The 13,198-nt window shown below is 52.3% G+C and overlaps 1 protein-coding gene across 2 annotated transcripts in view; it reads right to left on the bottom strand.

Moving 5' to 3' along the window:
* The window catches only part of CAMSAP1 (calmodulin regulated spectrin associated protein 1), a 98,492-nt gene that overhangs the window by 70,842 nt on the left and 14,452 nt on the right, over positions 1-13,198 (bottom strand). The window contains exons 2-3 of one of the 2 annotated variants that reach the window (XM_023227645.3): positions 2,647-2,909; positions 1,464-1,625 (exon numbers count right to left, since the gene is read on the bottom strand). In XM_023227645.3, coding sequence (XP_023083413.1) covers positions 1,464-1,625; positions 2,647-2,909 — 425 coding nt within the window. Of the gene's footprint in view, positions 1-1,463; positions 1,626-2,646; positions 2,910-13,198 lie in introns of those variants that run through there. The other variant, XM_023227646.2, reaches the window with a different exon arrangement.

Below are 13,198 nucleotides of genomic sequence, written 5' to 3'. Positions count from 1 at the left end.
ACTGACTGGCACCCAAATCTGAACTAGGGCCCAGAGGCTCCAGTGGGTCCTAGAAAACCCTGTGGCTTTCTGTCCCTACCTCACTGCAGGGTAAGGAAATGTAAGACCTGGTTCCCCAACCCCAAGCTTGGGGAGGAAAACAGCTAAAGAGCAGAGCAACTATCTTAGAAAAAGTCAAAGCACAAACCTCTGCCAGCTCCTGACAAAGACCCGCCTGTCACAGAGACAGAGGCGCCTTCCAGGGAACCAGCAGATGGAGCACCGGCCTGGCTCTGCATGTGCAAGCTAACCATCAGTAACTCCAGAGCCATCCTGCGTGAGCCTCTTCCTCAGGTCCACTAATACAGCCTTACACGGGCCACACAATCCTCTAGTTCCTTTGCTGTGTTCACACACAAACTTCGCTGTGATAACACACAAACTTCACTGTATAACACACAAACTTCACTGTGATAACACACAAACTTCACTGTGTTCACACACAAACTTCACTGTGATAACACACAAACTTCACTGTGATAACACACAAACTTCACTGTGTTCACACACAAACTTCACTGTGATAACACACAAACTTCACTGTGATAATACACAAACTGTGTTAACACACAAACTTCAACACCTTTTTCACCTTTTTACATACCTAACAGGATGCTTACTAACCAAAACCTCTGGTAAGGTAACCCTATAAATAATTACACTACTAAAAATAAACATTCTTTACATATATTATATTAAAAATTACACTATGAGCTTCTAAATGTAAAAGGAGAAAATAGCGTTTGGGAAAATGCCATGTTTTTTCCTTAATCATCAAAATGCCTTCTAAAGGCATTTTGATAAACTCCTTTATTGCATATAGGTGTGTACTATGAAAATAAAAACAAATATTCACTGGCCGGGTGTGGTGGCTCATTCCTGTAATCCCAGCACTTTAGGAGGCCAAGGAGGGAGGACTGCTTGAGCCTGGGAGTTCAAGACCAGCCTGGGCAACAGAGTGAGACTCCATCTCTACTAAAAATAAAAATAAAAAATAAATTAGCCAAGCGTAGTAGTACGTGCCTGTGATCCCAGCTACTCAGGAGGCTAAGGCGGGAGGATCACTTGGAACCTGGGAGGTCAAGGCTGCAGTGAGCCATGATTGTGCCACTGTACTCTAGCCTGGGGGACAGAGTGAGACCTTGTCTCAAAAAAAAAAAATTTTTTTTAAGGCACTTAAATCACCGACATGTGCTGCGTTTTCAGACATAAATTCATCACCCTCTACTCTCGGCCTGCGGGAACAACGCCTGCTTGCTTTGCTTCTTTTTAACTACAGCAGACACATTTCTGGACACAAAATATAATTTGTCCCAAATGAAGAGCTGGGTCTCAGCATGACAGACAAAGTGTGCTGCTCTCAAGTGAAAAGGGGACCAGTCACAGGAGCAGAGCCACACGCCACATCTAGGCAGGGCACTCACCTTGTTGATCCAGAACACCATGGCGTCCTCGAGGTCGTACGGAAGTTCTTTCGAGGCACTGAACGTAGAGAAGCGCTTGACACTGGCCACCACCTTCTCGATGCTGATCATCTCCACAGTGTAGGCCATCATCAGGGCGTCCACCATCGCCATGTGGGCACTCTAGGGGCAGAGGCAGCAGCTATAATCCCTCAAACCCACCCTTCTTACCAGGTTCTGATGCAGAGAACCTGCTCATACTCAGAATCCTGGCCTAATTTCTTCATCCCTCGCCCTTTCTGTCTGAAGAGATACTCAGATCTGAGACCTGCCTCCCCCTCACCATCACTATTTCAAGCCTGGCATTTCTGGCCGAGCCTCGAGACCGCTAGGAAACAGGAGTCTGTTCTCAGGCAGGCAGGCCAGGCCTGTGGCCCATGGTGCACTGGCTCACACTGTCATTTCTTATTTCCTCAACAGCCCTGTGGGACTCCCAGCAAAGGCAATGCGACTCCCACGTCATGGCTGTGGGAAGGCAGACAGGAGACCTGTCCCAGGCCAACTGCCCACCAAAGGGCTCAGGCTCCTAGTCCAGAGCTCTACCTGCTACAGCTGCAGCACACCTTAATGCAGCTTCCGCACACGACAGGAGTAACACTCTCTTCACCCACCGCATGGCACCCGCAGTCTCAGCGGGAACGCCATGGGAGCAACCAAACAAAGGCAGTGCAGGAGGCACCGAGAATGGCCCTGACCCAGAACACTCTGGAAAAGGCACACCAGTAGCAAGCCTTCAGAGAAAGATGGGGGTGGGATACTTGGGGGAGAAAAAGGCAGACTGAGTTATTTTAGCACAAAGTATGCATGAAACAACCTAACAGAATGGGTGTGACAATGACATCTCTCACCCGTATAGAGTCTGCCTCAGGCATCTGTATTAATACGCCTCCCTCCAATCTCAGCACTCACAGAGCATTCCCAATGAGAAAAAGGGCTCAGTGGAAGCTCTCTTATCCCCACTCTCCACAACAGTCATGTGTTTTAAAAGAGATGCAGTTTCCAAAGGAACGACAGTGTGCAAAAGCACAGGTCTCCACCACCTCACTGCACACCGTGTTCACACCATCCACGCGCGAGGTGCGCCACACGAGAGCCCACAGCTCCAGAGGATGGCCCCTGGGGGCGGCCACCGCAGACCACTCACCATTTTTATGGGTGCGCGACTGAGGTCGGACTCTGTCACGGGGGTGTCATCACTCTCCATCACATAGATCCCTTTCCGGGACAGGGCCTGGATGACAGACTGGTGTCCCTGTAAGGCGGCCACCTGGTCCCCTTTCAGGATGAGGCTGCAGACGCGGCAGTACAGCTCGCTGGACAGGAGAAGCTTGATAACAGGCGGCTTAATGTGCTCCTGCTCATACTGGTCAACGTAGAAAGGGTCTCTGAGGTCCTCGGGGATGTTATCTAAGACAGGGAGGGGATGACCAGGTGAGCACGACATACAAGATCCACATGCATCCTGAGCAGCACCACGACAAGGGCCCACATAGGAGCCCCCTCCAGTGCAATCCCAGACAAAAGGCACAATCAAAAAAAGGAGTATGGCTGGGCGCAGTGGTGTGCCACTATAGTCCCAGCACTTTGGGAGGCTGGGGCAGGAGGATTGCTTCAGCCAGGAGTTCAAGGTTGCAGTGAACTATCACCGCGCCACTGTACTCCAGCCTGGGCAACAGAGGGAGACCAAGTCTCAAAAAAATTAATTGATTGATTGATTAAATGGGCAACTAACAACATGAAAATGCTCTAGGTGTCTCAATAATTCTGTTGTCTTCTGTGCTTACAAAGGCAACTGTAGCATCTCAGACTACTCTGTGAACACAGACAACTGAAATCATTTCGTGACCTCTACCACTTATCTCAAAGGACGACTGTCCTAACTTAACAGCAGTAAGAACGTAGGCATGGGAGCCCTGAGGGTGTTAATGGGGCTGAGGGGAAACCAGCACAGGCTAGGACCATGTAGTGCCTGGTGACACCAGCAGAGAGGGCATGTGGGCATGGCCAGCATCAGCCCGGGGAGGGAGCCCAGCATCCTCTTTCTGACATGAAAATCGGAAGTGATAATAGAGGCTGGACACCCATGGTCTTTACAGAAGAGGCAGCCAGGCAGGCGTGGTGCCACTGTAACCATGACAACGACACAGCAGCAGCAGCAATCAGCCTTTTTCCATTTTTGGACCAGGCAGCATCAAATTCTTGACATGAACTTAATCTTGCCACTGCAGTGCCCTCAAATGAGGACTACCATCCGCACATTACAAATGAGAAACTGAGGCACAGAGAAAGTAAGTGACTTGCTGAAGGCCACAGGAGGCAGAGACCAGCCTGAACCTACACAATCTGATCCAGAGAGCCTACTGTATACTTCTGGCTGCAACATACGCCACCTCCCACACAAACAGCACAGGAGCAGCATACACACGGGACACTGAATGTGTCATGGCTGGCCTCACCCAGTTTTCTGGCCGTGCCACTATGCCCCTCACACTGTCTCACAAGACATCAACGGCTGTCCCACTGAAGACGGAGGATGAGGGACGTCTCTGCGGTCAGATGCATTTGGGAAACATGTGACCCCCAGGTCTTTAATGTGCCCCATGCTCAACAATCTGCCAGGAGGTGCAGACGCTCCCACCTTCCTAGAGTTTAGAAAGGACTACCATCTCCACAGAACAGCTCATGAAGAAACCCCACTGATTCCTCGTATTGAGACAACCGGTAACACTAGAGGCGTTCACGGGGACACTAACAAACCTGTCTTGAGCTCAGAGCCAAGCTCTCTTAAGCTGTTCCCCAGGGGAAGAACCAGCTGTGGCCATGGTTCCCCACAGCATCCCTCTCTCTCTCTGCTGCCATCTCTTCTGGCTTCCTTCACTATTTTCTTGAGCCCTGAGTCACTTCATTATGGTCCCATGGAGTGTGGTCATTTCCCCACAATCTGAGCACCTCACAGCTGGTTTATTTCTAAATGGCAGCAGCCACCGTTTACACAGCATTTTTGTTTTAAGCACCATTGTACACAATGATTAGGTCACCACGGCAACCCAGGGGCGGACAGGGCTCCAGCTATGGAAGGCTGGCTTAGCAGACATTAACAGACTCACATCCTATACTTGCTGACCACATCGAGTAGCCCCCTAATCTGAAATCATCGGAACTTTTGAAATACAACAGAGCACAGCAGTAACACAAGGAACAGGCCCCAACGCCAAGCACAGCGGGAAGACTTCTGCTTTCCTTACAAACTACTCAAGGAAAGCTGACCGGCAGAGGTGCGCACAGAGCCACCCTGCACACACCTGAGTGAGACGTCCCAGGAAACAGGAGCAAGGTGGCCAGGGACAGACAGGCGGCCTGTGGAGCGTGCACCCATGGGTCGTGGAGGGAAGTCAGGGGAGGGCGCTGAGCGAGGGATCCCATAACCTGACAACGTTTGTAGCAGTTCACACCGGCTGCTGGGGGAAAGATGCAACAGTCACTCTCAGCCTTCCTCTTACTGAACGGACCACACCAGCAGCCCACCTAGTCAGGGCTCTTGGAGGGAGCTGTCTTTCTCCTGACTTTCGGGGCACTTGGCCTCTGTCTCCTGATCTCACTGCCTGCTCCATCCCCATCTCCTAGGCCAGCTGCCCCTCATTTCCCCAAATACTGGAAGGGGCACTTCCTATCTCCTCTCTAATGACCTGATTCAGTCTCACAGCTAGAAATACCACAGATACACAGTCATCCCCAAATGTACATTTCTGGCCCCGACCACTTCCCTGAACTGCCTACCTGACATCTCCATGCAGATGTCTGGGGGCACCTCGAGCCTAACCAACCTGGTCCAAGTCACCCTCTCCTCCCACTTGGACAATTGTGATGCAGCCCCCCTAGGAGAGCAGAAACTGGCACAGCTGAGGAGAAAGTCCCCCGGGGACCCCTCAGAGTGACGGCTCTGTGCAGAGGGGGCGATGGAACAGGCACGTAAGTGGAAGCAAGGTGAGCCCCAGGGAGAATGGCGGAGCCTACCTCACAGATCCAGAAACCTGGTGAGGCTGGAAAAAGCAACCACGGCTCTGATTTAAGTTTCTCTTTTACAATCTACCAAGTAGAAACGTTTGCCACAGGGTGGCCCACTTTTAAAATTAATCAATATAAAGTGATTCATATAATCATCTTTTTGAATCATATATGAATATGCATAACACAACTAATTCACATCAATTTCAGATGCAGGAAAATGAGAGTTAAAGGCAAACGACGCACTTACTAAAGATAAAAGCTTCAGACAGTGGCGAAGCCCTCCTAACTGTATGTCACTCCTTCCCATCCGACCTAAGGAAGACCCTGGCCAGACCCCCCGCGGGGTGACGGTGGCCACGCTCCTCCATGGCCCTGCCATGGCAGTTCTGCCCTCAGATACTGAACTTGTCCATGAGTAACCGGCTTCAATGAAGGCAACTACTGCAAGAGTTGGATGTGCACGGTTCTAGAACGTTTAATGTTCTATCAAAATCAATACCTACAAAAAAAAACTTTCTAATGCCTTCAATTTAATTCTAGTTGTTTTTGTTTCTTCTCGTTGTTTCTACAAACTAGTAACACTGTTAGAATTAACACACATTCATTCGACAATTATTAAGTACTCATGTTAGCCAGAAAATGTACAAAAATGTCACCGAGTCAAATAGAAAGAGATAAAGTCACTGTTCTCAGGCTGAGCTTTGTAAGACAACTGAAAAGTCAACAAGTAATTTCCACGCAATACAGAGGGATGTCACACAGGATGAGTGCTGGGGGACTGAGGTGCAACAGATACCAGTTCCCTGAGGAGTAGGGCAGTGGGGCAGTGGGATGTGCAGATGGAGAAATTTCTTAGGGAAGGAAGCAGCCAGCAGGGGGGTGGGTAGGAGACAGGGAGAGGAAAACATGAAAATGAACCTGTTAGGAGAATTTTAGCAAATGACAACAGTTCAGAACTGCACAGGAGAGGCAAACTGGATGTTCCATTCATTAACTCACCAGGTTCTTATGCATGCCTGCACCAGGAGGAACTGGACACTGTGGGATCTGTGAGCAGAACGAGACAGGCTTAGGCAGGCACACAAGGAATGGAACAAGACCACGTCAAGTAAGGGGGTCAGAGAAGCCAGAGGGCAAGGAGACCCCATCTGCTAGAGTTCCCTGTAAACACAACTGGAGAATGAGCCTGGACCCAGGAGGCTGCTGTGGTCATCGTCAGGCGAGACAATGGAGGCTGACACAGGCAGGCAGCCCCAGGAAGGGGCGCCACCACCAAGGAGGCGTTAGCAGCAGGCCTGTGCCTGATGCAGTACGACAAAGACACCAAACTTATAATTCCTGCCAGCCTGGAGCAGGACGGTCCCTTTTCCTAATACAGGAAACCAGCAGCGTGGAGGAGGAGGGCAGTCGGGGACAGGAGAGAGGAGCCTGTGGGACCCAAGGGGAGCTTTCCAACGGGGAGGCGTAGAGAGTGGAAGCACAAGAGTAAAAGGACCAGCTGAAGACGTGGTTTGGAACCCATTACATATCCACAGCCATTGATGCCCAGGGGGACGAGACATCCAGTGAGAGCCAGGCACGGTGGGAGAAGTTGGTCGAGGCAACCTGAGGACACCAAGCCCACGGGACAGATGTCGGGAGAGAAGCCAAAAAAACGGACAAGTGAACAGAGAGCGGGGCGGGGCCAGAACATGGTGCTGCCAAGGCCACAGGAGAAGGTTTTGAAGGGGCAGCGAGCAACAGGGAAGGCTCAGAAGGATGCATGCATGAATACCACAGAGCCCGCCGGACTCAGCTGGCAGCCTCAGGAAGAGCATTCTGAGAACTGGTGAAGAGACGGCCGCAGGCACAGAAGGAAGGAAATGAGGATAGCGGGAATTATGCCTCTGCTCTGAGGGGAAAGTGTGGCCAAAAGAGATGTGTCTGTTTTAAGGATTGGAGAAATGTGGACGAAAAGAAAACCCAATCAATGGGAGTGGCTGAAGAAGAGGGGCTGCTCCTGAGGAAGGAGGCCCTGGGGAGGCGGAGGGGAGGGACACAAGGCCCAGGCGGGGCAGTGTCTTCCACTGGGTCAGGGCACAGACGCAGGGAAGGGGTGGGCGGCCCATCAGCACCTGCAGTTTGTCTTACTGCGTTAAGCAGGAGGCTGGGCATCTGCTGAGTGGGAGGGCCCGGCCTGGAGGAAGTGGGGAGAAGTGCGGCTACAGCGGGCAGAGTGAAAGTCAAACAAGGACACGGGCAGGGCAGGGGCCCACAGAGACTAGAGACTGAGTCGGCAACGGCATTGTCAGGGTGGCAGCGCTGTCTGTCACTCCTTGGACTGCTGCATCAGTACCCACGAGCAGCACATTTGCGGTGGCTGCTGGACTGCTACGGGGCAGGCCTCGGTGGGAGCTGCAAAGAAAGGCCCTGGGAAGGGGTCAGAAGACTCTAACCAGTCTGCAGTGGGGTCAACACCAAGTGCAGGAGGAACTCAGAAGGGTGGCAGCTGACGGAGAGTAGGAGTTGGAGTGCTGGGGTCTCCCAAGGGCAGAGCCCAGCACAGCCACCTGGCCCAGAGTCCTAGCTCGGCCTCCTACTGGACCCTCTGAACCTTGGCCCCTACCTGTCCATTCCGAACAATGAAAGGGTCCATCTCCTGTCCTGCGCCAACTAAGCCTAAGCTCCATGGACACACACGGGAGTCTCAGCTGTTATTCCTTCCGTCACTATTATTGCAATGAGGATGAAAGGGCAGGTGAGGAAGTGGCCATCTGTCGACGGCAGCCCTCCCGCGGCACCTGCACAGGGTTCGGGAGGAGATGTCCATTCCAGCCGCCGGCTCTTCCATGGCGGCACACAGCAAAGACCCCTCTGGCAGGTGCCACAACTGTGGCCACCGCCCAACCTAAAGCCAGCCACTCCCGCAGCCTCCAACTCAGCCCCAGGAAAAGAGATCAGGCCACTGCAGTGCCAGGCACAGCCCCGAGATGTGCAGGACAGTGAGTCTCCGCTCTGTTGCTTGTCTGAGCCACCTGGGAACTAAGACCAACTCACCCAGAATGTCCCCGTGGGCGGATTGGCTATCAGCATTTGACACTGAGAGAGTCAACGCCACAGAGGCCCCAAAGGTGGCTGTGAGCATCTACACCTGGAAAACGTGGATACTCTTCCTGTTTGGACGTAAGGAGCCAATGGAAATAATTCCAACTCGAGGTAAAAGCAACCAGTGGTCCATGCCCCAGCTCCATCCTGGAGAGGCCAGACACAAGGGTAAGAAAAGTTGATGTAATGGTCGCCACAGGGCCAAGACCACCTGACCCCCACCCAGGGACAACCAGTAACAAACTGCACCTCAACAGCGGAGCACCAGGTGCGCAGACAAGCGTGCACCCCACAGAGCGCCGGCCCGGCCACGCCACACCAGGCTCAGGTGCAGACTTGGCTTCCAGCCAGAAGGCCAGGAAGGGAGACCCTCACGAACCTTCAGGTTCCTCCCCTCCCAGGGAGGGGAGAGGGTCCCAGAGAAGAGGGGGCTGAAGAGAGGAACCCTTTAAATCTGTGTCACATCCTGGACACTCCTGAAGCAACTACAGTGGCAGAGCAGCCACTCTGAGAGCCACGGCCCACAGCCCAGCCAGAGCAGCAGGACAAAGACCGAAAATGAAACCCACACTCAACTGTAGCCTCCAGAAGGCAGGCCAGGGCCTGCAGACTCGACGTAACTGGGCGGACTACCTGCTAGAACAAACCAAAACCAACATCTCAGGCTTCCAGTGGGACCCGTGGCCTCCAGATATGATATTCCAAATGCCCAACACACAACCCAAAGCTCCTTAACAAAAAAGAAAGACCCACAGGAAAACCTGCAACACCCAGGAGAAAAAGCAGCGTCCCCAAGGTTGGGACTGACTGACAAGGAATTCAAAGCGACCGTGGAACAAGGCACCAAGAAGCACAGGCAGAAGCCCCAACAAGACAAAAACCCTCACAGAAACTCAGATGACTCTCAGCAAAGAGAAGCCCCAGTGTGGAGAAAGACCAAGCCTGGAGCAGAGGCCACGTGCTGGTGACGAGAGGCTGGAGGGCCGCAGAGCCTGCCTGCCAGCAGCTGCCCTAGGCCATCTCACGAGCGCAGTGACAGTGACCCCAATGGGCCGGGAGGCAGACACTAATGGGCAACCCTCAGAGCCCCTCCTCCTCCTTCCCCTGAGCTCTTCTGAGAGGCCGTGGGAGGGCACGGGATCGTAAGAGTGGAGCACACACTCTAAGGCCAGAGGCTCTGCACCCGAGGCCCGGCCAGCCATCCTCATTCACACCTCAGACACCCATCAGGAAAGGTGCTGGCACCAGATTCTCTCCCCATAAACTCCCACCTATAGCTCACTCCCCCAAGCTCACAAAGAAACCTCGAGACCCCCAAGGGGCACAGCCACTGCAACCGAAACACAAACTGCACAGCCTGAGCCTGGAAAGGAAGCATGGAGCAAATGTGGGCAAAGGAGCACAGGAGGCCCCTCAGGGCGGGGTGGGAGGAAGCCTCCTTCCAGGCACAGTGGACCCCGCGCTAGGCCAGCCAGCCCCAGTGGCAGACACAGCAGGACAGTGTGCACAGCTCACACCCACAGAGGCTCCACACGCCCAACCCACACCCATGGAGGCTCCGCACGCACAACTGACACCCGTAGGATGCTCCACACACACAGCTCACACCCACAGAGCCTCCGCACACACAATCCACACCTGCAGGAGGCTACACACACACACCCCTCATACCCACAGAGCCTCCGCACACACAATCCATGCCTGCGGGGGGCTCTGGCCGCCCAACCGGGTGGTGAGGAATCACCAGGCCAAGTTCAGGAAGAAGACGCAATCCAGAGAACCCGCCCCGCTTCCTGGACCACGCTCTCCCCCGAGGGTGCCTGGGAGGAGCTGTCCCTCCCAGGAGAGGTGGTAAAGATGGCAGGCTGCGTTTCTGGCACCGCACCTTTCTAAGGACAAAATCTGGACTCCGGGGCCTGCCCAATGACACCTACCACATACTCTGGGTGGGAAACTTGAAGGGCTGCACCCAGGAGCAGGAGCGAACTTGAAGCAGCCCAGCCTCGGGGGACTAGAGCACAGCTCTGAGGCACCTCCACCAGGGCCTCACGTGGGACGACCAGATCTGTTCCTGTCTCTAAGGGACCGCTGAAAGTCAACGGACACTGCCCCGGGAAAAGATGACACCTTAGGCCTCAGATGATTCCCAAATCTTTCACATACAATGGTCAGTTAAGCAAAATGACAAGACATCATGAGCAAAAGCCAGCAGAAACAGTAATAGAAGCAAGTTCCCAGACTCCTGAGGCCTGCCAAGATGAAGAAAGTTCAAGACAGCCCCTCTCTCCCGCTGACGACAGCTAAAAACTCTAGACTAGAGACAAACACTTACCTAAGGACTCTGGAAAGTAAGCCACAGCAGGCACATTGGGGAGGAGGGTCCATCCTGAAGAAGGAACCCGAAACGGGGGACTCCTCAGGTTCATTTTCTCTTTCCTGCCCTGGCTGGACCTGAGGGCAGCCCCAGACAGCCAGGCTCGGAGAGAAACCCTGTCTTTCTCTGGCCAGAGGACCAGGAAAAAGGGCCCCTATAAGCTCAAGGGGGAATCCTGAGGGCTCCCACTTTTCTCTCCCAGGCTGACCCAGCTGGTTGCAGTCACAGAGCTGTGCAGTAGCGGCACGAGCAGCGGAAACAGGAAAGCCCAGGTGTGGGGTGAGGAAGGAGAAAAGCCCCATCTTTCTAGGCAGTGGCTAAGAAAAAAAGGGTTCCTCGGAGCAAGAAAGTGTAGAGGGAATCCACAAAAGGAGAGCTGGAGAGGGACCCCAGAGACATGCATGAGCCTGCACCATCCGGGCTGACTTCTGAGCTGTGTGTGCCTTGGGCAAGCCTGGGGCCACAGGCCAAGGCTGTGAAAGCTGAACCAACACTGCAGCCACCACCCATGACAGCAAAACGGACACCTGGGCTGAAACCAATGGGGTTTATTGCAACGCAGCTGCAAAGCAAAATCAACATTATCCAAAGGACTTTAACAGAACCCAGAAACCAGTCTCACAGCATGATGTTCAAAATGTCCAGAGCCCAATCCATAATTATTCAACGAAGAACAAGGAAAATGTGACCAAGTTTCAAGGGAAAAGACAACCAACAGAGGCCAACCCCAAAATGACCCAGATATTAGTTATCAAAGACTTTAAAACAGCCATTGTAAGTTCCCTGAGGCAAAGCTATGCTCTCTTACAATACATGAAAAAACAGAAGTTCTCAGTAGAGAAATTAAAAACTAGAACGAAAATTTCAGGACTAAAAAGTACAATGGCAACCTAAAATTCACTGGATGCGCTCAACAGAACAGCGACGACACAGGAGCCAGTGAGTCTGCAAATAGATCAACAGAAACAATCCCAATCTGAAGAACAGAGAGAAGAAACTGATGAGATAAAATGGCAAGTATGAGACGACGTCAAAAGTTCCAACACTGTGTCAGTAGAGAAAAGGTTGGTGCAAAAAAGTATATGAATAAACATGGCCCAAATCTCCCCAAATCTGGTGAAAGACACCCATTTACAGGCTCAGGAAGCCTAGAAAACCACGTGCAGACACTTCATAATAAACTGCTGAAGACCAAAGGTGATGAAACAGGCCCGCAGGACCCTACAACCTGAGATACCAGCCACGGACTTTCAGTTACCATGCTTCAAACAATGGCAACAAAAAAGACACGATTAAAATTTTGGACAGAAAAGTGGAAATTACAAAACATCAAAAGAAGAAGAAAAAAGAACTTGACAGATTAGAAAAAGAACAAAACGGGCTGGGTGTGGTGGCTCACACCTGGAATCCCAGCACTTTGGAAGGCTAAGGCAGGTGGATCACTTGAGCCCAGGAGATCAGCCTGGGTAACACAGCAAGACCCCAACTCTATAAACAAATTTTTCAAAAAAGAACAAATCATGGACAGGTGCAGTGGCTCATGCCTGAAATCCCAACACTCTGGGAGGCCAAGGTGGGTGGATCACGAGGTCACGAGGTCGAGAACACCCTGGCCAACGGGGTGAAACCCTATCTCTACTAAAAGCACAAAAATTAGCCAGACGTGGTGGCATGCGCCTCTAATCCCAGCTACTCGGGAGACTAAGGCAGGAGAATCTCTTGAACCCGGGAAGCAGAGGTTGCAGTAAGCCAAGATCGCACGATTGCACTCCAGCCTGGGCGACAGAGAGAGATTCTGTCTCAAAAAAAACAACAACAACAACAACAACAACAAATCAGAAATCCTACGCTGGGCACAGTGGCTAACATCTATAATCTCAACACTTTGAGAGGCCAAGGTAAGAAGATCATTTGAGTTCAGGAGTTTGAGACCAGCCTAGGCAACACGGCGAGACCCTATCTCTACAAAAAGCTTTAAAAATTAGGCGGGCAAGGTAGAACCTGCCTGTGGTCCCTGCTCCTCAGGAAGCTGCGGTTGGAGGATCACTTGAGCCCAGGAGTTCAAGGCTACAGTGAGCCATGACTGCACCACTGCACTCCAGCCTGGGAGACAGAATGAGATCCTGTCAAAAGAAGAAAAGAAGAGAAGAGAGAAGAGAAGGAGAGAGAAAGACAGTGAAAGAAGAAAAGAAGAGAGGAGAAGAGAAGAGGGATGAGAAGGAGAGAGAGG

The sequence above is a fragment of the Piliocolobus tephrosceles genome, chromosome 14, assembly GCF_002776525.5.
Source record: "Piliocolobus tephrosceles isolate RC106 chromosome 14, ASM277652v3, whole genome shotgun sequence".
NCBI classification, from domain to species: Eukaryota; Metazoa; Chordata; class Mammalia; order Primates; family Cercopithecidae; genus Piliocolobus; species Piliocolobus tephrosceles.
This window is presented reverse-complemented; position numbering and strand designations above follow the sequence as displayed.